We start from the raw sequence: 27,992 nt of genomic DNA, 5'->3' as shown, positions 1-27,992 counted from the left end.
CAACCCTTAGCAACTAGATTTATTGCCAAAACCAACAGATTCATTGTGCAAGGCAGTAACACCCTGCAAACAAAGTAAGCAACGTTCAGTCCAGCTGCACACCTGCTGCAGTTGCTTCCTTGCTGCTCACCATCATACACACGCGCGGAAAATGGAAACGTTTGGCTTAGGTCATTTTATCCCCAGCATGGACTAACTATATTTTATGTAAGGTAGGTTTTTAAATGGGGTAAACCATGTTCCCTCTCATGTCGTTGTTTTGATTTTTCCAACAACTTGGATAGTTGAAGTTATAATTATTGAATTTAAAACGTATTATAAAACTTATATATATAAAAAAAAATAAGTTTGTCAAAGTAAAAAAAAAAAAAGAATAATAAGCAGTTATCGCCATTTTTCATTCATTAATTGTGTTCCTTCCTAGTTAGCATCCTGGTTATTAGCTGTTCTACTAGCTGTCCTTCAATCCGGATGTCTGCTATTGTAACGTTGCAGGATCCACACACAAACATTATTTCTCTTCCAAAGGGAACTAAATTTTATTCTTTACCACGGGATTCGAATAGTATCTGTAGGTACACAACTTGAAATAGACACATCAATGCCTTGTTTATTTTAAGCAGGATTTGTCTATGCAATTTCATTTATTTAACAGAAGACATGTTTGCTATCCATCATCCTGTTTTTGTTTTTTGGGGGGGATCTTTTGGGGGTCCTTTTTGCCTGCCCCACACAGGGGGTGTAGAAACTAAACACCCCCGCCTGTATTTACCTCTCTTCGGTGACATACCAGCAGGTTACAATGGACTCCTTACCAGAGGGACGGACAGTGCATACCTGTGATCAGGAGGGAGATGGAGCAGAAATGCAGAAGGGGAGAAATTCAAGCAACACCAACCATCATGTGCAAGATCTGTTCCATGAGGATGCACAGGTAAGATCAGACTTCTCCAAATTGATTTTCTTCATAGATTTACATACATAGGCCAATTCTCTCTGCTACGCAAAAAGCAATACAATTAAACCACAAGTTGTCTCCCTAAAACTGCTTCTAATTGCCCACTGTATTTTAATAGTACTTTAAACAATAAATTCAGTGTACCACACACTATGGTCCCAGACTTCTTTAACATCATTTCAAATTCATCTAACAACATTACCCTTAAAGATGAATGGCTTTTTTCAGAAGAAAATGCACAGAAATTGTGAGGAGACTGCTGTCTGTTTCACCACTTCATAACCTGTAAAAATACAGATTATCAACCAATAATAAAGACGTCCGTCGTTTGTTATCTTGAGCTTTTTAGGAGCAATTGAGCAGAGCAAAAACATACACATGCTGGGATGACTTTCTGTAACTTCCAGTGACAAACCAGGCTAAACTTAGCTCATACCTGACAGACTATGATCTCACTCAGATGCAGTTTATCACTTCAATATATTTCCTTGGGACCAGTATAAAAAATACGCCCATATGCTGTGAAAAAGAGAAATTTACAAATAGCTGAGGAAGTTCACAGAAAATAGGTGGGGGCATAGGTGGATTTGTGAATAGCTTAATCCAAATAGGCGGGCGTTTCTGTATACAGTGTATCTATTCAGTTGTTTTAAGGCCTGGTTTTGTTACTACATGACATTCATCATAATGAAATCTATAAAAGGAGTTCAGGCAAACATGCGCTGTTTTATCACAGAGGATAAAGAGGTTTTTACATGTAAATCAACATTTGTTTTCATTTGTTTTATGGACAGACATCGCCCTTTGCGCAAATACAATTTTGGCCCTTGACGTGGCAGTAGCCAATGTTGGCATTTCACGATTCGTACGTTAAGAGAGTTAGACCTAAGTTACTTAAAGGTGAATTCACTTGATAGACAAATTGTTTTAAGAACATCTCTTTGACCTGCAGTTGCATTTTATTTGTGATGTCACAGTATGAATTGTAGTGTTTCTTTGTCCAGGGCTCTCAGCAGTCCAGTCAGCCGTGGTGGCGAATCAAAGTCTTTGTGTGGGAGCCGGTTCTCTTTGGTACCTGGGATGGCGTCTTCACCACGTGCATGATTAATATCTTTGGTGTTGTCTTGTTCCTGCGTACTGGCTACTTAGTGGTGAGTATATGCTATTATACTACGACTCCGCCTACTACTCCAGTGGAACCTCAGAATTTGAAGTTGAACAGACACAGAATATGTTGTGAGACTTCAGCACAGAGCTTCTTGTTGATAATTTCATCATGGTTGACCTTTGTTTTTTGTGATAGGATCTTAGTGTTGACAAAGTAGAAAAATGACCATAGAACCGAAAATTCAAATCAAATAGAGCTCAAAAGTTTGAGTGGTGGGGTGGAGTTTGAGTACTGTCGGTTTGAGAATCACTACTCCGGATACTGAAACACACATGGAAAGTTGAACAGAATCTCATTAACATGTAACCATCAAGATACAAATGCAGTGCCTACTGTACTTGTGTACTGGAGTAACTCCACAAGTTTCCTCTGCCTCAATTTATCACAGACTAATACGTAAGTGAATGAAAGCCTCCTTTGAAGGAATTGGTCATGTGTATGTTTGGTGTCCATGTTGCAGTGTTGGTTAACTTATCTTCCAGGGCAACACAGGTGTGCTACTCGGGATGCTCCTGGTCTCCACGGTGGTTCTGTTTGCTTTGGTGACAGTGATGTCTGGGATTGGAGTGTGCGAGTACTGCGGGGTGGGAAGTGGAGGTGTGTACTCCATGATCTCCACAGTCCTCGGAGGCAGGTTGGGGGGCACTATGGGCCTCCTCTATGTGTTTGGACAGGTGAGTGCCAAATTGGATTCACACCTTTTTTTTGTTGTTGTCCACGTCTAAGTAAGCCTTGACCACGTTGGCTGTCTTCTGCCGCAGTGCGTCGCCGGTGCCATGTACATCACTGGCTTTTCTGAGTCGGTGGCACAGCTGCTGGCCCTTCAGAGTCAGTGGGCAGTGCGAGGCATGTCGGCTGCAGTGCTGCTTGCACTGCTTGGAATCAACCTGGCAGGTGTCAAGTGGATCGTGCGACTCCAACTGCTGTTGCTGGCGGTGCTGGCCATCTCCACACTGGATTTTGTCATTGGCACTTTCACGCACCTCGACCCAGGTAAGGCAACAGTTTTGGATGTACACTTGAGGAGGAGCAGCAGGAGGTGCCACAGGGTTATCGTTGATGAACTCAGATTTCGCAAGACATGCTGCCCGGTGTGTTTTTAAGTTTTTATTCATCAATCGATTCCTTTTTCACTATTTTTCACAGCGCTTTTCCTGCTGCAAAAAGTAATTTATTTTAGTTACTGTTCAAAGAGAGTACTGTACAGTAGGCTCCAGAGAGTCTCACTGTTGAGCATGTGTGATCTGTTTAGACCAGCAGGTGTCACTCTACTACCACCTGATAAAGCCACTATTCACATCAATTTTCTCCAGGACTTTTGAACTCTAAATATATTTTTCAAGTCTTAACAATTTTTCATCTTTTTTTTTTTTATCCAGTTCGAGATAATAGGAATTTTAAAAAGACATTTTGTTATAGTTGGTTCTGTTTTTGAGCAGGCTTACAGGAAATAGAATTTCCTGTTCTGACTGATTATCCATGTCCTGTCCTGTAGGAAGAGAAAGGTATTATTTCTAGCTGAACTAAAACAATATTGCATGTGTAAAAAAAAAAAAAAAAAAAAAGTCTGACATCCAGCTATATGGCTAACACATCTAAAAACTAATTCTGCACAGATCAACAGATTATGTATCCTAATACTGAACTTAGAACCTAAACTAATCACATGTCCAGGTTTTTCCAGTTAAGGGCTGTGTGTTGTTGTGACCTCATGTTTGGCAGGTGGCCAGCAGGTCCCTTAGCTGGCTAGAACAGCCCAGATTAGAATGCACTCACTGAACACTCAGCTACATCCTGAAGGAGGACAAACCTCTGGGGTCACCATTTGCCACTGTATCCGAGGCAGTCAATTATATCAAATCTTTATGGCAAAATGTTGATTGTATGATTATGTTTATACATATCTCTATTATTGATGCATTTGGGATTAGTACATTTTGTTTCAGAGAGTGAGGTGAGGTAATTTGGCACTAAAGGTTGTGTGTTTCAATTTATGATGTCCCTTGATTACTTTGATATGAATCATACTCATTTCCCATTTCTGCTGAAATCCTAACCGGGGTTAAAAGTTCATTTACTTGCTTATATCAACTGCGGTTAAATGTTATTCATCCTTAGAAATGTTTGAATATAGTATGGGAGGAGTGTTTCACGATTGTAATTCATTTTGACTCTTTGGCGCACCAGTAATGCCAAGTTATTGTCTGCGCAACCACAACCACATCAAGTTTGACCACAACACTCTCATTGTGATGCAAGCAAAGCCGTCCCTTGTAGTTGAAGATTTTTCCCCGAAGGAAGCTACAATGTGGTCCTAGGGCCACGGCTTTAGGGTGTTAACCAGACTCACCCACATATTTGCAAAATGACAAAGAAAGAAAGCTGGAGTTCAGATGGGAGGCCAGCTTCTACCCTCGCAAGCTAGCGCGGTTCTCTGTGCTCGTCGCTAATGTGCAGCTGCCAGTCTTCTCAGTGGGACCTGCCTCACCGCTGTAACCTCGCAGCCCGATGATGCGGGTGAATGTGGGTGACAAAGAGGTCAGGCAGAGGGAGAGGCCTCAGACGCATGTAATCTGCATTCCAGTGTGTATCAAGAGGAATGCTGAACACAGAGAGGAGCCCCATTCTACTCGTACACACCCTTCCTCACACAGTATGGATGCAGTCGCTTACCGTCTTAATTGCTCTTCAACATTTGGCAGACCGCGGAGCAAAAGCCTCTCACCACCACCCCTCAAGTCATAGACCATTTGTCTAAGTTGCTTTGATCTGAACTTTTTTTCCCCCCCATCTTCAGGTACATACATATCTCTTTTTTCGTCAAGCAAATAATTTGTCATTAAAAAAAACCCACCATGGTTCACCAACCTGGTGCTCATGGACACCAGGTAGTCTCTAAGGATCATTTTGAGTAGCCCGCCTAGTTCTAAAAATAGCTCACTTAAGGTTGTATCTCACTGAGAGGCAAATGCTTGCGAAGGTAGCAGCTGTTGAATTCGTCAACTTTTCTGATGAATGTTGGCGAAAATCAGGGGGCCGCCTTTGCCATTAGGGACATTTAGCGACTTTGACCTTCGAAGATGGATCTCGATATGGAAATGAATTATGTGTAACAAACAACTTTATTGCTTACAGATTGGTGCGGACCGGCCCTTGTCTTTAAATTTCTCTTTCACAAACTGCTTCACCACTCACTTTCCACCCTTTTTTAACCATCTCTGGGGTCGGACGTTTTGTTGCTTCTGTTGACTGAAAATGACATCACACCTGCTCAGGGCTCAGATAACAACTTATCACGGCTCACCTGATTTCTGCAGCTAAACCATGATTGGTCGTTACCTGATCCCTGTGTAACTTTTATGTCATTTTCAGTCAACGGCAAGTGGCAAAATGGCCGCCCCCTGAGATGTAGAAAAACGGGTGGATTTTAGTGCTTAACTCATCTAATCAGAATGCCATATTTGGACTAATGGGGCTGCATAGAACATTTTCTCGTAAAGAACATTTTTGGGTTGACTTCTACCTTAAAAGTTAATGGCATTCCTTTCTCATTTGTATCCATTATAGCTAAGGCCCTTAAACCAATTTTTCACCCTAAAACAAATAATGTAATCTCTGCATGACCAATTTTAGGCACAGTATGAATATAGTATCTGTTCTAATTCGACTTCGTTTTAACGTGTACTGCACATTGACTGTGTCACGTATTGCAGATTCTGATTGTTTGCATAGAGGGTGGCTTCACATGTGGACAAAGTGGGCTAGGCTTGGTTCTTGTACTCAAGTCCCTTTTCATGTTCCCCTGAAATTCCTGTTCTGGGTTACTTGCACTTCATAGCCTCTACATCCAGCTGTTTTGTGTTTGTGTTGTCCTTTTGCAACAAAAGAAAAACGTTCATGCCGTCTCCCTCTTTTTTTTTTTTTTTTGGTCAAACTTGGAAGCCGCGCAGCTTCTGAAAAGGGTGGTTACTTCCTTTCGGATAAACATGTCATTAATCTGAGAGAACACATTCTTTCCCATCGCAAGATAATCAAGAGGGGAAATGTCCGGTGTTGGCGAAGCACTTCAGAGTCAATAAAAGGCCTCCAGCAAAGCAGAACAATCTGTCCCTGTGCAATTTAGAACTATCACTAAATAGTTTGAAAGTCAAGACACATGTTTGGTGGAAGCAGGGGTGTAATTATGTTATTGTGTGTGCGGATTGGACATTTTTATTAAGATCCATTTTAATGAGTTTATTTGTATACGTCTAATCAATAATGCTTTTGAATACTATTGGCTAATGAAGTTGAGGTTAAAAGTCAAATCAATACTCCTTTCCTTTGAGTGCACTAACAGTCACAATAGATACATGGATTTATCTTTCAAGGGTCAAGCACTCTTTCAATTATATTGACTAAGATGTTTGTGGTAGCTCAGGAAGAACATTTTTTGTTTTACACTCAACTGGTAATCTTTAAATGTTGATGGGATATTTCCTTGTCGATTTTGAATGCTACCAGTGCGAGCTGGCTTGGTCCATCTATTCCTTTCTGTTGTGCTACCTCCTGTTGCAGCGCATGGTTTCATTGGTTATTCGGTTGGTCTGCTAAGCCGCAACACGCTGCCTGATTACAGCCCAGGAGAAAATTTCTTCACTGTCTTCGGGGTCTTCTTTCCTGCTGCTACAGGTGGGTGTGCCCGCACATTGATTAAAGGACAACAGTCTTTTAATGTTGTTTACATTCCTGTGTGTGTGTTGTGTCTGTGTGTGTGTGTAGGTGTCATGTCAGGCTTCAACATGAGCTCAGACCTGCAGCGGGCCGAACACAACATCCCTTTGGGAACACTGGCAGCAGTCTTCACCTCGTATGATAAACACACACTTGCCTGCGCACAATAAGATTGTTAAATACAAAAATTCTGAGCCGAGACAGGACAGGAAAAAGCTTCATCTTTTTTTTTTTTCCAGAATTGTTGACTGTTGTTATTCACCTCCCCCCCGCAAAAAATCTGAGCTTTTCCATCAAACTTCATTTACATTGTAAATGTGTACTAATCGAACATTCTCATTTTTTTTTTCGGACATTGCACATGCAAGCAGCAAAATGTGTTAGCTTACTGAAAGGTTGAACAATGACAGGGTGGACATTTTTGGCTAATGTTAGCATTTTATAAGTGACCCGAACCTTCACTTAGCAACATGAGTCAGTTAGCGAGCATATTTCCAATTTTATGTGTCCTCACTTTTAGCAACGTGACTATTTTCATGAAAGGAATGCTTACTCATAGCACTCACTTTTACTCGTGATATGTTGTTTTGAACACGTACTGCACTCGCATGGGGACAAATGCGGCGTCATGACGTAAGCTCAAACGAGTGGTGACCTCTCAAAAAAGGCCAATATCACTGGAGAGAATAAACTCAATCCATATTTGCTATGCCCAAGTGTCATTGCACAGTTCTTATGGAAAAATGAAAAAAAAAAAAAACCTTTTAAGTGTGGTGTACTATTGGTGACCCACAGGTGGTTCCTGTATCTGGTCTTTGTCTTCCTCCTCGGTGCCATATGTACCAGAGAAGCTCTGCGCTACGACTTCTTGATAGCAGAAAAGGTAACTTCCCTTCACAGCATCCATTTAAATAACCCCAAAACCTCACTGTTATCATGAACATGACCAGTTAGTTGACTTTGCATTTAAGACTTCAACCACGTTAGAAAATACAAAATTAGACTACTTCGTCTGAAAACCACTGTAAAAATAAAGGAACTCTCTTTGAAAGCCTCTGTTTACACCATCTGTCACATGATTTTTTCCCCCTGAGGTTTCATTTTATACTCTGTAAACTCATCATTTAGCACGAATTTCAACCATTGAAGCTGTCCTCCTGTGACGAAATTTCCATAGACTTTTGTTTTTGCACTCTGAATATTAATATATTTATTTACCAAAATATGTAATTGCATTATGGGTCTATTGAAGAACTGTTTCCCATGCAACAAAAAGTTTTAGTGGATATCTTTTGTCTGTGCAGCTATATGGTTTGTTTGTATATTTGGAGTGAATATTTTAATTTTTATGTAACATTCCATATATCACACAACAAATTACTTGCAGATTTCTTTTCCCAGTTACTTTTTGTCTCTCTTCATCAGAGCCTGCGCTACAGATGCATTTTGGCCCATCCTCTGCAAATGAGCCTAGCAACCAAATGTTGTGTATTTCCTACCTTGTTGCAGAAGCATGCAATCAGTGTACTCAAAACAAAAATACTGTGTGACATAACACATGCCTTGATAGTGACTAAAGTTAAATTCATCGCAAACTGACTCATTAACCTTGTTCATCCGGGGTTAGCTCTCACTGTGTTTTTTAAGGTCTGACTACAGCGGAAGTGAACAGGGTGTAGCTTGCACCCCACCCCATCCTCTTGCAGCCTCTGTTTGTTTTCTCTCTTCCTTCAGGTCTCCTTGGTGGGTTTCCTGTTTCTGCTGGGCCTCTACGTCTCCTCCCTGGCTTCCTGCATGGGCGGCCTGTATGGAGCGCCCAGGATCCTGCAGTGCATTGCCCAAGAGAAGGTCATCCCTGCACTGGCCTTTTTAGGGAGAGGGGTAGGTTGGATCAGTGTTGGTATACTATACAATAAGCGATGTTTGGACATGCCAAGACACCTCAATTAATTACCCTACAAAGACTTGGGGAATAAATGACTGGTTTGTTAACACAGAATACCCCTACGAATTAGCAGTTTAACCAAGTTACTGATGAAATTATTATTTTCCTGGTGAGTGTAGTGTTGCTATAATAACTGTCCTCCAACATATCTGTAACAATTAAAAACGTGTTTTAGTTCTGTCCAACAGGGGGCGATAAATCGGGCTGCATCTCAGTACAGTATTGCTTCTATTTTAAGTCCTGATAGCTAGTGTATTTGAATGTGATATAGCATATTTGTGTTAGGACTTAAGGAAGTCAACCCAAACATATTTTTTTCAAGAATATGTTCTATGCAGGGCCACTAGTTGAAACACGGCATTCTGATTAATATTGGGTTTGTGGAATATGAGTTATGCAGCAAAATCCACCCATTTTTAGCTATCTCAGGGTGGCAGCCATTTTGTCACTTCCGTCGTCTGAAAATGACATCACAGTTGCTCGGGGTTCAGGTAACGACCAATCAGAGCTCACCTGTTTTCTGAAGATGAGCCATGATTGGCCGACAAAATGGCTGCCCCCGGAGATGGCTAAAAAGGGGTGGATTAACTCTTATTCCACGAACGCAATATTTTTCAGAATACCCTGTTTCAAATTGTGGGCCTGCATAAAACATATTCTCAAAAAAACATGTTTGAGTTGACTTCTCCATAAATTACTGGACTTTTCTTTGCAAATCTTAACAGTAAGGATTAAATGCATTCATACTTGAGCTAAAATTTAATTGTTGAATTATGCATACTGGTACACGTCAGTGAAATTCCCTGCAAACACAATAAGTGTTTTAACCCCGGTGGGTGGACTCGTCAGGAAAAAGTCGCTAATTATAGAGCGTGAACTCGCCTTCATAAAAACAAGGGGACTAACTGCATTACAGCAAAGACACACACACAGAGTGCTGATGACATCTCGACCCCATCCAACCCTACTTTCCCTCAGACTGGCAGCAGTGTCTGACCTCTCTCAGTGGGCTGGAATGAGGCCCGAGACATCTTGGCCCAAATCAAAGGTTCAGAACAAACGCAGGAAGGGCGACAGGCTGGACTCTGCACCGCTGTGTGCTCTGGACTTCTGCCAGGCACACAGCGGCACTCATGTAACCGGCCGATAGATCCTAGGAAGGCAAATCAAGCTAGTTACACATTGAGAGAACCATTCACGCCTATAGGCAATTTAGAATGTTTAGTGAACATACTTGTTATGAGTCAATGGTGTTTCTATGGCTAGGTTCACACCGCAGGCAAATGCGACCCAGATCGGATGTTTTTGCCCATTTGCGACCTGTATCTAATTTTTTTATGACAGTCTGAACGGCTCAATTCCGATTTTTTTCAAATCCGACCTGAGTCGCTTTCATATGTGGTCCTAACTCCTATACGTATCCGATTTTTTCCAATGCGACTGCGGTCCGAACGGCCAGGCCGCATATATATCCGACATTGACGTCATCCGTAGCCCAAAATGCGCTCCGCGCAGGTAGATGAAAAGTGCTGGCAGCAGGGGGATCGAATCTCCTCGTGCCACAGGCCACACTATTGACTTTATATTTGACTTTAATTTAATCCCACTTGAAACATGAAGCATAATGTGGACATTTATGGTGATAGTAGTAATTCAGCCACGGTTCAGATCGATTCATTTTTTACGCACGGTTATGACGTGACGTCATCGTTAGTGATGTCTCCATGAAATGAGATATTAAAGCCTCTCCTCATAATTTCCCCCAAATTCTGTATTTATTTTTCTACCTCCTACCTAATCGCTTCACTGTATAAATGCCTAGACATGCTGGACCACATTTACTTCCGCAAACACAACGTCGTGAGTGACGCCGTCTCTTCTTCTTGACTGACTTTGCGTTCATACAGCAGAAAAGACCGAGGTCACATTTATAATGTAATATGAACGCTTACACAAAAAAATCGGATTTTTTCCCCAAAAATCTGAATTGAGCATTAAGACCTGCGGTGTGAACCTAGCCTAAATCCTGATATGCTGTGACTAACCAAACTATCCAACAGAATGGCCCAAACAAGACTCCCGTGGCAGCTATCTGCCTGACGGGCCTGCTGAGCATGGCCTTCGTTTTCATCGGCCGGGTCAACGTTCTGGCGCCCATCGTCACCATCAACTTCATGCTCACCTACAGCTTCATTGACTACTCCTACTTCTGCGCGTTCATGACCTTCCAGTTGAAGAACAAAGACAAAAGCGACCAACGGAGATTCTGCAGACAGATGTCCAAGCCTCTGATTGAGACCGCGGCTGCTGACTATGGCAGCGGAGGAGAAAGTCCACAGAGGAAGGGCACTTTGATGGAGTTCACCAAGGACATGGATCGGATCTTTCCGTCGGCCGCCAGCGGAGTTGCTGGACCTGAGAAAAGCTCACAAGGGAGGAGCATGAGCAAGGAGGCTAAGCGGAAGCTGATGGACAGTTTTGCCTTGGACCCGCACAGCAATGTGTTTGGAGATGAGCAAGCGGAGCCTCAGGAAGCACCTGAGGTGCGGCAAGCAGAAACCTCTCTTGTCGAACATCCATCTTCTGAGCCTCATAGCACAGGTGCCTCACGTTATATGTGGAGATCAAACCATGATCCATTTCTGGATGATGGTAGATGACATTTCTAACTTTTATTTGCACAGGAAATGATGTCATTAGAACTACGTATAGAGAGTGGAGACTAAAAGCACTTTGCGTTTTTTCAACTCTTCTCTCTCAACCTTTTTAGCCACTGGAGGTAAAGCAGAGCTGCACAGCTTAGAAATAAAACCCCAGCCCGACTCGGTCTATGCAAAGTTTAGCAACCACTGGATGGCTCTTATTGGTGTAAGTTTCACATTATTTGTTTCTCCTGACGTATTTGAATGAATGTGCGTCTCCATGTCTTCTTTTTCAGGCTTTGAGCTCCCTGTTGATCATGTTTGTTATTCATTGGGTTTATGCACTAGTAAACATAGTTGTTGCCCTGCTGCTATTCTTCTACATTGGCAAAACAAGTCCTGGACTACACAGAGGTGACTTCCACACTTACACCCTTATTATTTCCCACCCAAAAGTTTGATGTGGACCAAATTGTACACCTTCAAATATACCGGTACTCACCGCCCGCATGTCTGAACTATAGTGCATTAATTATTTAGTACACTATGAACAAAAAGTGCTTTAAAAAGTCCTGATTTCGCAAAAAGTAATAGCATTTAAAAAATATATATATGCTGTGCAGTGGCATCAAATACACATAATCGAAACAATTAACAGATTTTAGGGATTTCATTTCCTGGTCCTGGTTTAGTTTGTTCCTTATAGAGCTCATCCCATCTCAGACTAACAAAAGAAAGCAAAAATAATCTGGCACATTCCTGTTTGGTGACCATATTCGGTGCTGTAATATGAACTGATATTATACTCAGACATTGTGCTTGTAGTCGGTCTCAGTCTGGCAGCTGCTCAGGCTCAATTTTCCAAGAATGGAGACTGTAAGATCCTCTGAGTGTCACATCACATCCAGTCGTGCAAACACAGCGCACAAGATGTCTGCTTCTTCAAGCGTTTAGTGCTTGTGCAACACGTGGTTGATCTGACCATGTCACCAACCCATCCTGCACGTTTTTTCGCTCTTCTGTCCCACTAACTTGTTTGAAACATTTGCACAATTTGTTGTCATATTATTTAGTTGACATGTGGAACTAATATCTTGTAACCATTATTTGCAGGTGTCGCGGCTCGTTTCAGTTTTTTCATGTGGCTCAAATCAACTTTAAACGGCATTTGCAGGTATCGTTCGGCTTTGTTACCTACTTGAATGTGTTTGTTTTTTTTCCCCCCCATCAGTAATGTTCTTCTACCATAGACGACTTTAAATTTGAACATGAGTGACACATCCTTGTCCTTGTGCCAGGAGCGGGGCGTCTCCCAGAGATGAAATCGTAGTGACACCACCTCTGTCGGGGGTCGGCCTTAAAACTAAGCAGCTGACGGAGGAAAATGCTGACTTTGCATCTCGCAGCCGCTACCACCAGTCCTCGTTCATCAAGAGGGATGAGATGGTGCAGCCGCCACATGGGTAACTTAAGCACTACCTCAGTCGATGTGCCTGCTATCCCAACAGTTATTGGAAAGTAACTGATTTGTTTTGCGCAAAGGGTGTGTGTGTGTGTGTGTCAGTGTGCAAGGAATTGCAATTTTATCCTCATGTGCATCGACTTTCTTGACAGAAGAACCTAACATTTTATGTATCGTCGCTGTTCAAGTTGTTTGCGGCAATGTGTTTGAAATGATTAAACTCATCTGGAAAGTCATACTCCATATGTTCACAGTTAGTCGTCATTTGCTGTTTTTAACAGAGTGGAGATTAGAAAAGGAAAGAAACCACAACATGTCATGTCACATCAATCTCCAGATATAAAAATATTGGCCCTCCGGGCTCTAAGCGTTACTTGATGACATCAACGTGGTCAGAGTGGATGCTTAATAACTACCATGACTGTTTTACTGCCAGCATAAGCCTGTTTCCTGTGCTTCAACTATTAATACTGTCAAAATTTACAGTAAATGTGTTGTGTATCTAAACATCTATTAAGAATTTGTATTAGCTAAAGAGAGAGGACAACAGATATGTTCTTAATTCGTGTGAAGGGATCTGAAATAACAGATTTTCTCAAATGATCTTTATTTGTTATTGATAATTGGTGATTAATTTGTAATTTTTCACAATGTTTTACTTGTCACTAACCACTGATACAATCCAATATGTATTTAACCCTTTCACGCAAAGTGGTCACTACAGTGGACAGCTATTAAACTAAAAAATCTATTTATATGTTAAATAATAACATTAAATCATAATTAATGCATGAAAATCTATTTATATGTTAAATAATAACATTAAATCATAATTAATGCATGAAAGAGTCCACTGTAGTGACCACGATGCATGAAAGGGTTAATACTGTAACAATGGTGAAGCATCACGCTTTCCAGGATGCTTGTAAATAGTTGTATATAGTTGAATTAAGTTAAAAGTTGCTCTATATTTTCTTTGTCATAAAATGAAGTGTAGATATCAAGATTTAAGACTTCTGTAGATTAAGTATCAACTGAAGCTTTTTACTAAAGTAAAGGTAATGTAATTCAAAACTACTTAAAGTATAAAAGTGAAAGTAATGAAAGCGGGAAAAAAATCAATTGAAGCAGAAGTTAAGTCAAAAATGTTCTTTTCAATAACTGACCTTGTATAGTCTAAACACGGTTTTCTGACTAATCTTGCATTTGTGGAATAATAATTAATCAGATTAATCAATCCCAGCCCAAAATGTTTGACCTGACATCAAGGATAAAAGCTTGGGCGGTGTCACAAGGGCCCATTGTTCACAACCCCACTCCCCCCCCCCCCCCCCCCAAAAAAAAATTAAATGCCATAATGATTATAATGCTATATTAAAATGTTACGTTGAATCATACCCGTTTCAGCTGCATACTGTGTATGATCATTAAAAATCATCACATTAAGTAGGCCTACAATGCAAATAGATGAAAGAGTTTTTTCCACTTCATTACGTGACACCTCTGGTCATAAGCGTGTCTGTGTTGTCTTTTTGGAGATCAAAGGGCAAAGGAACACGATCAAATAACAAAAAAACATTTCAGATGAAAGTTCAGGAGCGCTGTATAAGCTTGACGGTAAAGTGAGGCAGTCAGTGTGAGCTGTGGCCAATAGCAGCTCTTGAGTGAATGTGCATTCTGCTACCGCTTGTGGGAATAAATTACTCGACTTCAGAGCATCAGCAATTGTGTGGTCCTTTAACCACATACAGGAGGTTACAGTTGTTTTTATTTTGTATAATTATATTTAGTCGCTAATCGTAAGCGGTGATCCACAACTGTGAGGAATTAAATGCACAAGTTAACCCGTTATTGATTAAACTTCAGTCTTAAAAATGATTTACTAAACTTGTTAGGGCTTACAATCGTGTGTGCGCCCGTGTGTGTGTGTGCTGAGTAAAGGAGGAGGAGCCCTGGTCCTGCTCAGTGATAACAGGCTGCTGTACGCCGCCTCGCCCCCGGCTCGGTCATCTTCCTTTCCCCCGCCGATACGACCGGACACAGGGCCGATCTCAAGCACGGGCTATGGAAGCTCCCTAAAAGGCGACGCTTCCTCTCCCCCTCCATGCTGTCCCGGGGAGACCCACCGGTCTGTCTTTACTCGACTTGAGCGACCACCGCGCTGGCTTCTTTGAAATTATGAAAACGTGGTCGCGGGAGCCCGTCCTCGGCTTGTTCCTGTGGGGGCTCGCGTTCACGCTTCCGCGGCCCCTCGGGGCAGGGACCCCCATTAACAGCAGCCCGGATGCGGGGAGGACCGCCGTTTACTCCCCTAGCAGCACCAATGAAGCGAATAACACGGAGTACGAGTTCACCTCTTTCACTTCTTCCTCCAGTGAGAGTTCATCCGCCCCATCACAGGAGGACCTGCTGCTCACACGCTCTGCGGGTAAGATGCGTGTCTTGCGGCCTACGTGACAAGTCTTTTGCAGACTCAACCTGCACTATTAAGTATTTTCAACGGAAATCTTTTTTCAAAACCATAAAAGACTGTTTTCATATTTGCATTGCTTGGTTTGTTCTTAACCACAATGCATGTTTTTATTCAGTGATTCTGGAACTTTTAACGCCAAGTACGACCATAAAGACCCACATTAAAATACAGTAGCATAGTCAGCCTAAGTGTTAATCAAAAAATACAAAGTGGATTTATTATTTTAAGCCGCTCTGACAATATGTACAGTTCAAACATTAACACTTTGCTTAAGAAGTGGGGGTGGGGGTGTTGGGGTGATAAAATCATGATTAAATTCAAAATAGAAAATCAATCAAATATTTTTTCAACAGCTACTAGTTAAACATAACACAAACATATGTTGTACTTAAATACAACAAAATGTACTGTTCATGAAGTAAAAAATGCACTTGGCCAGATTATATTGACCAATTATTTTTTCAGTTTTTTTTTATGACAGAAAAAGCGCAAAAACATAAACACAAACTAAAAAAAAAATTACAAAGCCCCTCCCTTAAGATACTCCCCCAAAAAACAGATCCCCCCAAGTGAATTCAATACACCTCCGTAGTATTCCATGTTTAAATATTGCTGTGTGCATTCTTTCACATACCACGAGAGAGCCTACATACCACTTGTTGTACTCGTACCACACTTACCCACTTACTGCTCAAATTGTTTGATACTTCACAGCACATTTTAAGTTCCACTAAAGGTAGACATACCAAGTGCAAGTATAAAATGTTAAAAAAGGCTTTATCGTGTGAAGGCATATGACAGTAAATGCGAGCTAAGTAAAACTATGACCCCAAATTCCGCATTACATACTTTAACAAAGCCGACTAAAACAATATCATTTGATGTTTTGTTTCTCAGTCACATTCCTTATATAACTGCCTTTCTCATTTACCAGGCGAGCTTGTAGTATTTCTTTGTGATGTTTTAAATCTTCAATGATTCAGTGGTTGTTGGAAGGGATACAATAGAATCAATGTTGCGGTCAGCATGTGTCCAACATGTGGTCTCTCAAACTTGCTTGACTGCTTTATATGCTATTTACGTTGAAAATGTGTACACCACTTGGACATCAACCTGAAAAACACAATTATTTTTTATGTATGTATTCCTACATTTTATGTTCATAATGTCATCACATTACTTTACTCACCATCCACAGTATTAAGCACGCTTGAGAATTGGATCAGGCAAAAAAATGGGTGTAGTCTACAATAGTATATTGAACCTAAGTGCATTTTACTGAGAGAGGTTCCTAATATTTTGCTTACCTTATTTACTTACTGTACACAAGGGAGGAACATGTCTCAGTATGATACAGTATGGTTCTACAACTACAATAAATGCATTGTGTGAATACCACTTTTGTAAAATGTAGCAAGATTATTTTCATCTAAGATTTCAAGATGTGAACCTGGAAGAACCTCATTAGGCCACAAAAACTCTTCCAGTCTGAGTTTTATGTCTTTGCTTGCATCCAAAGGATGACGACATTGACGATGTAGTAAGAAATTAGACACACTCCCTCTTTATCGTCAGCAGCATCATCATCAGAGTGTTTCTGCTTCATGTGTGCAGGATGCCAGCCAAAACCTTTGAGATCACACAGACCTGTTAGACCATCACATGCATGCAAGTTATTTGAAGCCACATTACTTCTCGGGAATGAAGATTTCAATGGGTGAACTTGAGTTTTCGCTCGCCAAGGCAACAGTTTGATGATCTTTGAAGGATATGTCAGGTTTTTTTTCAATTTGACAGATAGAAGAGATTTAGGGGAAACAAAAAGTAAATACTATCTGGTGCCGAAGCTGTATTTTATATTATTCTTTAATCCATTTTGAATAGTGTCAGTGAAATTGTATTCACCACTGCAAGTGCCATTTAAAATCACAGTGAGGTGTCTGCTCAACAAAAATGCAACAAAGTGGCACTAATGCTTTCAAAATAGTTGAAATTGTTTTTTTTTTAAGTACAAACATTTGGTTAGATTTGGTCACTTGCCATTTTGAAAAAAAGCTTCCATTCACTTGCCATGTTTCTCCCATCTGTTGTTAATCTTAGAGAGACCCAAGCAAAAAAAGGTTTAAACATATTATTGCTCGCATATTATCAAAATAAAGTTTTTTCTTCTTTTAGACAAAAACAGAATGCATGTAAACACAGGTATTTTTTTGTAATGGGTTTTTTTTCAGCCAAGAAAGTGACTCAGTCCAAGTCCCGGTGGTTAGTGGGTTTAAAAACAATTCTTTGAACTGCGAAACCCAGATCCACGAGTGACACTCTTCTGCCTTGTGCTCACTCAGCTTTAGGAAGGAAGCGACTGATTCGCAGCAGAGACATTCACTACCACATTTAGGCCTTCAAGCCTTTGTTGGAGTAGATAAGCCCGCCTGCCAATTGTTCTCCACCCAGAATTGTTGCCTCTGCTCTGCAGCAAACAGCAGGACCCCTCACAGCATCCTCCCTGTAAATGGTTGCAGGTTTCCTGACAGCCCCCTAGTGACTATTGGTAGAAGTGCACATGGTACTGACCAAGTTGATGACGTCAAAACCAGTATTTACTGTTGCATATACAGTATATTTGGAACCAAATGTTCCATGCAATGCCAAAAAAAAATGTTTTCCATGAATTTATCTCGCCTGCAATTGCAGCACCCAAAATATCTTAAATATAAGTATCTCTGAGTGGCTCCATTTCCAGTTCACCAGCGACCCTAATGAACTCAAGTGCTATAGAAAATGAATGGATTTTTTGGGGGGGTTGTTAAAACGCAGGGGCGGTTTCTGTTTTTTAAACCACGAGTCACCAAGATTTTGGAAACCAAGAGCTCCTTCCTGGGTACTGATTAATGTGAAGGTCTATTAGTTTGATACACACAACCATTTTTTTCAAATTATTTGGGGGGCAATCATCTCTTGATTAGGTCATATGGTACAATGACGACCTTTGACCTATACTATGTTTTTCTTGTATTTTGTTTTATTTGTCATTATAAAATGTAGATTTATTAATTAATCACTCAATAGTTGCACTTGGACCCCTTTCTTCATCTTCACAGTACATTGCACTTTTGCAGGCAATTTATTGCTCCCAACTGTGTGAGAACAGTTTGGCCAAGGTCCACAAAGGTACAGCAGGTTGGATTCAGTTTGACCCCAACCCCATCAACAAATTTGGGTTGAAGTACAACAGCTATCATAAACCAGGCTGTAGTGTGTCTAACACCTTCATTCTTTTAATTGTGATCATGTAAAATGTTACTATCATCTCTGAATAGCGATGCTGTTTTGTTTTTCCTCAGACACTGAGCAAACACAAACCCCGAGAGAAACAAGTACCAGTTCACTGGAGACTTTTGTTGGCTCTACTGAGCCGTTCACCTCCTCCCTGGTTGGCTCCTCCTCTGAAGCCAGCAGTAGCAGCAGAACCTGGAGGGATGCCTTAGGAACCCAAAACCTGCCCGACATCTCCACTGGTGTGTCCAACAAGGCCATGTTGTCCTCGATGTCCACAGAGGACTCCAGCCTGCGGCGGGACAGCCCGGTTTCCCATCTCCGTCTAGGAAACGCCGTGTCCTCCCCGTCGCAGACGCAAGTCCTCACAGGCAACATCTTCACCTCGACCACCATCAGCCGGGCTGGAGAGCGGACTCTGATGTCTGTCACCTCCTCTTCCTCGAACAACAGCTCCTCGTCCTCAACCTTCACGGAGCGCTTCAGCTCCCATCAACCCCTCTCGACTTGGAGTATTCCATCAACAGAGGGAGCCGAGACCGAGGACTACACTCACAGTGCCCCGTCCACCGGGAGCGAAAAAAACAGAGACGGCTCGCTCACTCAATCGTCATTTCCAGAGACGTCCACAGGAACCCAAACTCTCGTTGGCCCCCCGAACGCCACTGAGCATCAACACATCCCAACATCAGAGGCAACGTCACACTCGACAGCCAGGATGTCCGGCACCGGCCAATTGGATGAATCCCTCTCATCCACACCTCCAGTCATCCCACCCGTAAGGAGCCCCACCCTCGTGTCCTTCCAGGAGCCCACAGTGGAACCCTCTACGGAATCTTCCACCAGCGCCGTCAGCTTCAGCACTCAGAGCCTCAGCCAGAGCACAGAGGGAAGTTCATCCAAGAGCGAGGAGGAAAGTGCGGGCTTTATTTCCACCACAGCTCTCCCACTGATTAGTAGTACGGCTAATCAGTATGACTCCCGCATGGAAATAACTGAGGTCTTCATCGCCACCACAGCAGTCACTGTCACTGAGAGGTAACTTAAAAGTGTTTATGCTTCATCAATGACTGGACTAGTGCTGAAGTTCCCAAACTTTGTTTTTATAATGATATAATTTCAGCCCTCTAACTCTTATGTATAAACATTTAACCACAATGGGATACATTTTACTGAATGAATACACGTTATGCAACGGGCAAAAAATTACATTGGCGATGGAACTTCTTAAATGACACTGAGTTATGTCTTGATTCGTTTGCTACACAACAGGACAACTTGCTATATTACTTCCAAACATTGCATGTGCAAAAATGCAGTTCGATGTTGACTATAGCAAGCAATATCGATATTATTGTGATATTTAACCTGTACCTAAGTAAAGAACATTTTGATTATCGAATGTAAGAAGTATGCTTTTTTTCATGGGGCAACAGAAGCATTCTCACTGTGTTCTTAGCTAATTCATTGTAATTCCCTTAGATAATGTCCAACTATTGGGTTGCGATGCGCATTTAAAGGGGAAGTCAACGCAAACATTTGTGGAATAAGTGTTAATCCACTCGTTTTTAGCCATCTCTGGGTCAGCCGTGATTGGTCGTTGTGAACAGTTGTGATGTCATTTTCAGTCGACAGAAGACAAAATGGCCGCCCCCAGAGATGGCTAAAAACAAGTGCATTTTGCTACTTAACTTAAATTCCACGAACGCAAAATTAATCAGAATGCCGTGTTTCAACTAGTGGGCCCGCTGGGAACATATTCTTGAAAAAATTATGTTTGGGTTGACTTCTGCTTTAAAAGTATACAATTATATATATATTTTGCTGTTACTATGCACCCCTCAGAATATTGTTCCAAGCCCAAAATTGTGACTTTTATGCCTTATTATGTTTATCATTGTTGTTATACTTGCAGTTGTTAAAAAAAAAAAAAATAGTGGGCTCTTTATTAGTTTGTTTAGGCATATCCAATAAAGTGTCCATAGAGTGTTAATGCATTTGTATATTTGCTCCAAACAGATCTGAAATAACAGAGGAGGATACAAGTACATCAGCTGTGTCCACCAGCAACCCGCTGCTACCAGCCACCTCATCTTTCAGGCTTCGTAGCACGGCCATTATCTCCACTCCAGAGTCTGCAACCCAGGCCACCATCCCGTCCACGACTTCTGCAACCAGTGCTCCCACCATGGCTCAGCAGAGCTCTGCAACCCCAACCGCTCCCCTCTCCTACACCAGCCAAGCTCCCTCATCGCCGGTCGTGATCGCCGAGCCCACCCATCTCACCACCCCGAAGCAAGAAACGAGCGCGGCCACGCTGGGCGTCACCACGCCGACCCAAAGCCAAGCAACCACTGCTCCTCACGCCCTCAGCAGCCCAACAAGGAGCACGGAGGCTCTGTACACCACTCGCAAACAAACAGAAAGGGTGACCACAGAGGGAGTGACGGCAACAACACCCACTCATGTCCAACCCACGAAGGCAGCTCCAACAAGTGAGTAATAACCAAGTGGTATTTTACATTTTGATACAAACAAAATCTTATTTGACAGAAGATACAACGTGTTGATACAATTTTATCTTTGTACATTACATTTTCTAGAGCTGTGCCGGTGGTGAAAAAAAAAATCACTGAGTAGAGTTCAGTTGTATTTAACTTTTAGGTTCAACACATTTGCATTTTATTTTTATCAACTATATGTTTTTAAACATTCCTGTTGGTACAATTTTTATTTAAGTTATGTGCATTGCATTTGTATTGAATCATTTATGAAAGTGCAGTTTTTTATTCTTTCTCTTTATAAGTACTCTGTTAATGTTGAAATGGACCATATTGTTTGAATGGCTTATAATAATATTCAATATACCGTTTAGGACTAAAACTTCTGTTTCGTTTTTGTTGAATACTTTAGCCTACTTCGCTACTCTGTTAATGCTGTTCGTCATGGTGGTACTTGGAATGCAAAGTCGTTTTTTAGGTGGTACTTAGTGTAAAAATCATTCTGTTAAATTGACACGGTAGGAGCAGTATGGACACACAATTTGAAATCACAAGAATAACTACAATGAGACTCAGGTTACAGTTGTAAATGGAACATTTTCACTTTCTCTTTGTTTAAAACAGTAAATGGGAAATCAATGTAGATAATGAGCCATTTCTGACTTTTTTGTTGAACAGTTAACTCATTCGTTGCCAGACATTTTCTTTTTTTACCCTAACGTTTGAAAAAATTTGAAAAAATATATATAAATAAATTCCTAGAATTGAATGGCTGGACTGTGAAAGGACAAATAAATACGTCAATGGCAGTGAATGAGTTAATATACACATAGTAATTTAACCAGACGGATATACTTTAACCAAATAAAAACTAATACCTGTCTCCTCCATGCACAGCAGGAGACCCTTGCACGCCCACCCCGTGTATGAACGGAGGGATATGCACAAGCTATGAAAGGCGTCAATTCACTTGCACGTGTCAACAGGCCTGGACGGGCCCCACTTGCAACCAGGGTGAGCTTCCATATAATGGTTATTAGAAGTTATATACGTATACACTTTTATAATTCCAAACAGGTTGCATTTAGCTCATTATTAGTTCATTCGCAGGGTTATGGAGAAACGGGCATAGTAAGAATGCAATCATGTTGGTGTGGAGTTGGAATCCAATTGCAAACCAACTATCGGATAGAAACCAAATACAGAGTAGATGAGTAGTGACATTAAAAACAACTCTTTGGGAATTAGCATCAGATGAATAAAACTTTATTGTGTGTACAGATACGGATGAGTGTGAGCAGGACCCCTGCCCTATTGGCTCCAAATGTGTGAACACGAGGGGTTCCTTCAATTGCGAGTGTCCGCTGGGCTTCGATCTGGAAGATGGACGTACCTGCACTAAAGGTAACGTTTTGATCGAATAAAACTGTTATAGCACAAAAACCACTTTGTCAAATGTAATTGGATGTTAACCCTTCACAGCGAAGACTTTTTTGGGAACATTCAGTGTGAACAGGGCATCACATGACCTGGGTACCTTCAAGAGCACCACCATGCATGAGATCCAGAGGGAGATTATACAGCTGGTGAGAAACCGATTCACTGAAGAGATGCACCGATACCATTTTTTTTTTTTTAGACCAAGTATCATTTTTACAATTCGAGTACTTTCCAATACCCAGTACCGATACTCAATAATGCCATCGCGTCTTGCCTAATAGTCTGTTATAAATTGTGAATCCTCAAAGTTGAACACAATCTACACGTGGGTTGTTGTTTTGATTTCAAAATAAAGATTATAATCATTTTATCATCATTAAACCTTTATAAATATCACTTAAAATGTAATGTCGTCTTTAATATGCTTTGTTGTCTTCCAGGTATAAAAATAAGATAATCACTGTATGATTCAAGCAACAATTTTTAACTTGACATCATTACAAATTAGGAGGTCATGTCACAGATGTTCCTTACACATCCATTGAAGTCTTACTTCTTTGAGGGATATTTATTCGTTTACTTTGTTAGATTTTCAAATGTAAGACCCGATTGTGCGCTATTGTGTTTCTCCTCTGTGCTCATTACGTGCTACTCACTGATATGTCCTCTCCCCACCTCAGCTGAACGCCTCCTTGTCCCACCTCAGAGGTTACAGCCGCTCCACACTCAGTAAGAAGTGAGTTCATGACATGAGTTAATTTTAAAGACACATTTCCTCTAAGCGGTGCATCTGTTCGGCTCATCATTGTTGGGCTTTTAGCAAGGAGTATGTGGGAGGAATGTTACTGCACTGGCTACGGAAATAGCTTGACAAAATAGCGGCAAGTCATTGTTCATGTTGTGAGGACGAGAAGTCAAGTTAGTTTTCGTAGATTTGCGTTCTTCACATTTTATTACTGTTGTCACACGAATGTGATCATTCTATGTCAATAATGAGCACACTTGAATATGTCTAGCGACTCTTAGGTACCATACAAAGCCGTCAAAGCACCTGCTTAGCGCCCCATGACCACTAGGGGGCGCCAATAGTAATTCATAAATGTTTGGATTAAGGTGGTTCTTCGTATTTATTTATTTAGTTTGTTTACATTATTACACTTTTCAGACCTCATTATTCAACTTTACATTGTATTTCTTGTGTTAATATTTTGTCACCATGTTCACAATTATTCAAGCATTTACTTTACATCTTATTTTATTTAATACTGTTTTGTGCAAAACAAAGTTATTTTTATACAGTACATCTAATTGATTTCATTTGTTCTTGGACTCCATATTATTTTTGCATTGCTGTTGCATTTTCCTTGAACCAAAAATAATAACCAGATGACACTTTTATAATAAATGGAAAATATACTTTTAAAAAATTATTATTTTTAGTATGACTAGATGATATTCGACATTCCACTTAGTTTTTTATTAATTGGAATATTGTATAATTCAATCCCAATCCGCTTTTGATTTATTACAATAAACTCATTATAATCCCTCAAAGGGAAATTAACAATGACTCCATGGAAACGTGGGCTGGCTCTGGTAATGTATCACGTAGGGACTTTAATTATTATTACCTTTAATTATTTGATCACCCAGAGAAATCTGTTGCCAAAATAATTTGAAAAACACTGTACACAGACTCATGCAAACCTCTCCTCCTCTCCTCCTCATAGAGAAAAGGACGGCATTCATATGTCGGCCGTCAACATGTTCTCCAGATCCTCCGATGTGACCAGTGCTGAGGTCTACAACAGCATCCAGACATTTCTGAAAAACTGCAGCTCTCCCGAGTCTCACTGCCACGTGGTGATGCACCACAGACTCACTTATCACGGTAGGGGGAAAAAAATCATCACAAATTACCATTGTGTAGCTGTTATATCCGGTTGAACCTACTTCAAGCATGATGAGGAGCAGGAGAATGTAATGTTGTATTCAGCCACTAGAGGATGCAATTTAGCCATAGATTACTCTTCAGCCATCTAATTCTATAGTCACATAAACTAGATCAGAGCCAAACTGTACTTGTGGTTGCCCCTCAGTTGCTGTTTCATTCCATCTGAAGTTTGCTGGACAGGCTGTGTAAGTGCTATTGGAAGATGAGTTTGTACCATGCTAGTTTTCCTTTTTTTGGTTTTTATTTATTTGTTAATGATTAGCCATGAAGCCAAGCTATGCTTTTTGTTTACAGACTAGGTGGCCATTTTGTCACTTCTGTCGACTAAAAATGACATCACAACTGCTCAAGGCTCAGTTAACGACCAGTCGCGGCTCAGCTTCAGAAAACAGGTCAGGTCGTGATTGGTCGTTACCCGAGCCCTGACGATGTGTGATGTCATTTTAAGTTGACAAAAGTGCCAAAATGGCCGCCCCCAGAGATGGCTAAAAACGGGTGGATTAACTCTTATTCCGCAAATGCAATATTTATCAGAATTCCTCGTTGCAACTAGTAGGCCTGCATTGAACATATTCTTGAAAAAAATATGTTTGGTTTGACTTCCACTTTAAGTAATAAATCTCCCATTGTATTACATAACTGACCCTGTCATTATATTTTTTATGGCTAATTCTGAAAAATTGTGGCAAGCTTTCCCGGGCCATATAAAGGGCGCTAAGCTCCAGATCTGTCCCACAGGCTTTGAGTTTGACACCCTTAAAGAACTAGATAATGAATTGAAGGAAACACAAAAATGTTCAATGGTTGGGTTTTTTTGGGACATTTTGGACCCCTCATCAGCTACATTTTCTTCATCCTCATGAGTGCTCTCACTTTTTTCTCAGTGGAGAGCCTCTGTGTGGTCCAGAGGATTCAGTGCAACCCTGAGCGTTCCACCTGCACTGATGTCAGCGGCACTGCCCAATGCCAATGTCTACCAGGTTATTACAAACACAACCTGGATGACCAGTCCTGCTTAGGTAAGCCTTATGACAGTGTTTTTCTATTTGTCATCTGTGACAAAAAAAAATATAGTCAAGGACCAGTGAAAAATAAAAATCTTACTCAAAGCCATCTGTCTTTTTCCAGAATGTGGGGATGGCTACAAGCTGGAAAATGGCACCTGTGTCCCGTAAGTTAACATTTGTTGATGGCCTACTTGTGTACACCCGACTTAAGGCCACATTTTCACTGCAAGCCTCGTTGTCACTTTCCAGGTGCATGTTTGGATTTGGAGGATTCAACTGTGGAAATTGTAAGTAGCATTTAGATTCACTAGATAATTGTTCTCACTGAACAAAATCAAGCAATATGTGAACTGAAACTTTGCACATTCTAAATGTGCTTCATTTTTTCCTTGCAGTTTACAAGCTGATTGCGGTTGTTGTATCACCTGCAGGGGGCGCCCTGCTCCTTATCCTCATCATTGCTCTTATTGTCACTTGCTGCAAGTAAGATTTTCTATGTGTTTTATTATTACAGTACTTTGTGTTTTACCTACACTTACATGCATTGAATGGCATTGTATCTTATTTTACCTTCAAAATAATACTTGCGCATATACAGATTATTCCAAAAGACTGAAGCCTTAAAATTGCCTTTGTTGTTTGCAACACACAGTAAATGTGTTTGCAAGAAATGCAACTATATCTAGTCTTGGATAAATGTTGAAGCCAAAGCAGTCTCTGGTGCTTCACGTCCAATGATGGAAAATTGCAGAGTCGACTTTATCTTCCCTATTTTTTTTCTGTGTGCAATATACAGGTAGACATACTATTAACATAACAAACACCTGACCGATGAATGATTCATTATAGATTTGTTCAACCAGCTCCAATGGCGGCATTTACATGGAGCCAATTCTCCCCATCACAGTTGAATGAGAAGGAAATCTAATTTGAATGTGTGTTACTACGACCAGGAAAGACAAGAATGACCTCAATAAGATCATCTTCAAGAGTGGAGACCTCCAGATGTCTCCTTACGCCGACTTCCCCAAGAGCAACCGCATCTCTATGGAGTGGGGCCGGGAGACCATCGAGATGCAAGAGAACGGCAGCACCAAGAACCTGCTGCAGATGACTGACATTTACTATTCTGTAAGAAGACTTCTTTTTTTTCCCCCACACTACAGAACTGCTTAACATAGTCTTACTCTGAAAATCTGTCAAAACGAAAGAGTAACTCTGCTTTCTTGCAGCCTGCATTGCGGAACTCGGACCTGGAGAGAAATGGTTTGTACCCATTCACAGGTCTTCCGGGATCTCGCCACTCATGCATTTACCCCGCCCAATGGAACCCATCCTTCATAAGTGACGATTCACGCCGCAGAGACTACTTCTAAGCTTGAACACAAACACACACACCCTGTCAGAAACAATTGTTACTGACAGTAGGTGACATTCAGCAGCAGACAGACATGACCCAAGTGACAATATGTGACTTCATATGATTCAAGTGAGCAATTTTGCAAGTGAAATATGAAGTCTCCTCGGTCCATTTCAGTGCCTTTGCATGGGCTAAGCTCATTTCCTTTACGAGACTAGTCAATGCAAAAAACATTTGTTTGGTGATGAATGTGCACTGCTACGTTTTCATTAGAGTCTGCTGATAAAGCTACCATAGATGACACTGATTAAAAACCACTAAAGTTCAGTTAACAGAAACTGAAGACTGACTTTGTGATCTGATACCAGCCTTTATTTATTCAGATTGACCAAGTGCAGGACATGTGGCATTGTGGAAATTTCAATCAAATACACTGAAAGACAAAACCTGTGGCTTTAAGTGCGTATGCGTTGTGTGTCTGTGTGGGAAAGGAGTTAATATTTGTATACTAGAAGTATTGTAAGTGCCTAGTGAGTGTTGGAATGTAAAGTTGTATCATAATTTGTTTTGAATATTATTATTATGCAACTTATATCCTCTCCATTCTGGCGTTTTAGTCGGATGTGTTTATTTAATTAAAGACATATTGCACAGATGTCTGCCTCTGACTCTTTGTGTTGACAAAGACCGATGACTGCGGATAGAAGTAAAAAGGATGAATTGTGAGGTTTAGAAGATTATATTGCTCGCAGTCAGTCAAACATCACAAAACTGATTGGCTGGTCTTTCAGAGTGCAGATAAAAATACTCAGGAAGTCACTTTTTGGAGGAAAGTGCAAGCAATCAGTGGGAAGTCAGTGGTCTGGTTTTAAAATGCTTTTCACATGCCAAAGAAATAAGATGCATGGCTCAAAAGACGCCCAGAGACACTCAACACTAACCTTAACACACATACTGACTAACGGTTCGTCGCTTAACGGTTAGCTAGCCTGAGCCAACGACAGCCAATTCTTTTGCTGAGTCCCACATCACTCAGCTGGCCTGGCCCGGCCTTTTGAACCTGCACCCATTCAAAGTCACAGATACTACAGTGTAT

The 27,992-nt window shown here is 41.0% G+C and overlaps 2 protein-coding genes across 11 annotated transcripts; both read left to right on the top strand.

Annotated features, from left to right (window-relative positions):
- The first annotated feature begins 4 nt into the window (after positions 1-4).
- slc12a8 (solute carrier family 12 member 8) lies at positions 5-14,952 on the top strand. 9 transcript variants are annotated; one of them, XM_086052056.1, is made up of 15 exons: positions 5-212; positions 794-934; positions 1,963-2,109; positions 2,609-2,800; positions 2,888-3,119; positions 6,684-6,797; positions 6,888-6,975; positions 7,635-7,722; positions 8,574-8,720; positions 10,845-11,385; positions 11,555-11,652; positions 11,723-11,840; positions 12,540-12,600; positions 12,725-12,889; positions 14,830-14,952. In XM_086052056.1, exons 2-15 carry the CDS (start codon positions 803-805, stop codon positions 14,855-14,857), a joined length of 2,151 nt encoding a protein of 716 aa, XP_085908182.1. In that variant the 5' UTR covers positions 5-212; positions 794-802; the 3' UTR covers positions 14,858-14,952. The 9 variants fall into 9 exon arrangements, with proteins under 9 accessions (XP_085908182.1, XP_085908179.1, XP_085908178.1 ...); XM_086052053.1 differs by having other exon boundaries at positions 5-207; positions 797-934; positions 6,684-6,975; XM_086052052.1 differs by having other exon boundaries at positions 5-207; positions 6,684-6,975.
- Positions 14,881-27,551, top strand: heg1 (heart development protein with EGF-like domains 1). 2 transcript variants are annotated; one of them, XM_086052050.1, is made up of 14 exons: positions 14,881-15,316; positions 18,703-19,672; positions 20,654-21,129; positions 22,036-22,149; positions 22,417-22,539; positions 22,618-22,721; positions 23,256-23,311; positions 24,306-24,466; positions 25,414-25,548; positions 25,658-25,700; positions 25,786-25,823; positions 25,932-26,019; positions 26,490-26,667; positions 26,769-27,551. In XM_086052050.1, exons 1-14 carry the CDS (start codon positions 15,067-15,069, stop codon positions 26,910-26,912), a joined length of 2,880 nt encoding a protein of 959 aa, XP_085908176.1. In that variant the 5' UTR covers positions 14,881-15,066; the 3' UTR covers positions 26,913-27,551. The 2 variants fall into 2 exon arrangements, with proteins under 2 accessions (XP_085908176.1, XP_085908175.1); XM_086052049.1 differs by having other exon boundaries at positions 14,883-15,316; positions 22,033-22,149.
- The last annotated feature ends 441 nt before the right edge of the window (positions 27,552-27,992 follow it).

Source organism: Filicampus tigris, chromosome 14, assembly GCF_054856515.1.
Source record: "Filicampus tigris isolate MCC_2025a chromosome 14, RoL_Ftig_1.0, whole genome shotgun sequence".
In the NCBI taxonomy this organism is placed as follows: Eukaryota; Metazoa; Chordata; class Actinopteri; order Syngnathiformes; family Syngnathidae; genus Filicampus; species Filicampus tigris.
This window is presented reverse-complemented; position numbering and strand designations above follow the sequence as displayed.

Coding starts and splice junctions, on each gene's coding strand:
- slc12a8 (XM_086052053.1), top strand. CDS start 803: ATGGACTCCTTACCAGAGGGACGGACAGTGCATACCTGTGATCAGGAG. Junction 2,110..2,608: donor TGCGTACTGGCTACTTAGTG/GTGAGTATATGC, acceptor CTTATCTTCCAG/GGCAACACAGGTGTGCTACT. Junction 7,723..8,573: donor ACTTCTTGATAGCAGAAAAG/GTAACTTCCCTT, acceptor CTCTTCCTTCAG/GTCTCCTTGGTGGGTTTCCT.
- heg1 (XM_086052049.1), top strand. CDS start 15,067: ATGAAAACGTGGTCGCGGGAGCCCGTCCTCGGCTTGTTCCTGTGGGGG. Junction 19,673..20,653: donor GCAGTCACTGTCACTGAGAG/GTAACTTAAAAG, acceptor TGCTCCAAACAG/ATCTGAAATAACAGAGGAGG. Junction 26,020..26,489: donor CTTATTGTCACTTGCTGCAA/GTAAGATTTTCT, acceptor TACTACGACCAG/GAAAGACAAGAATGACCTCA.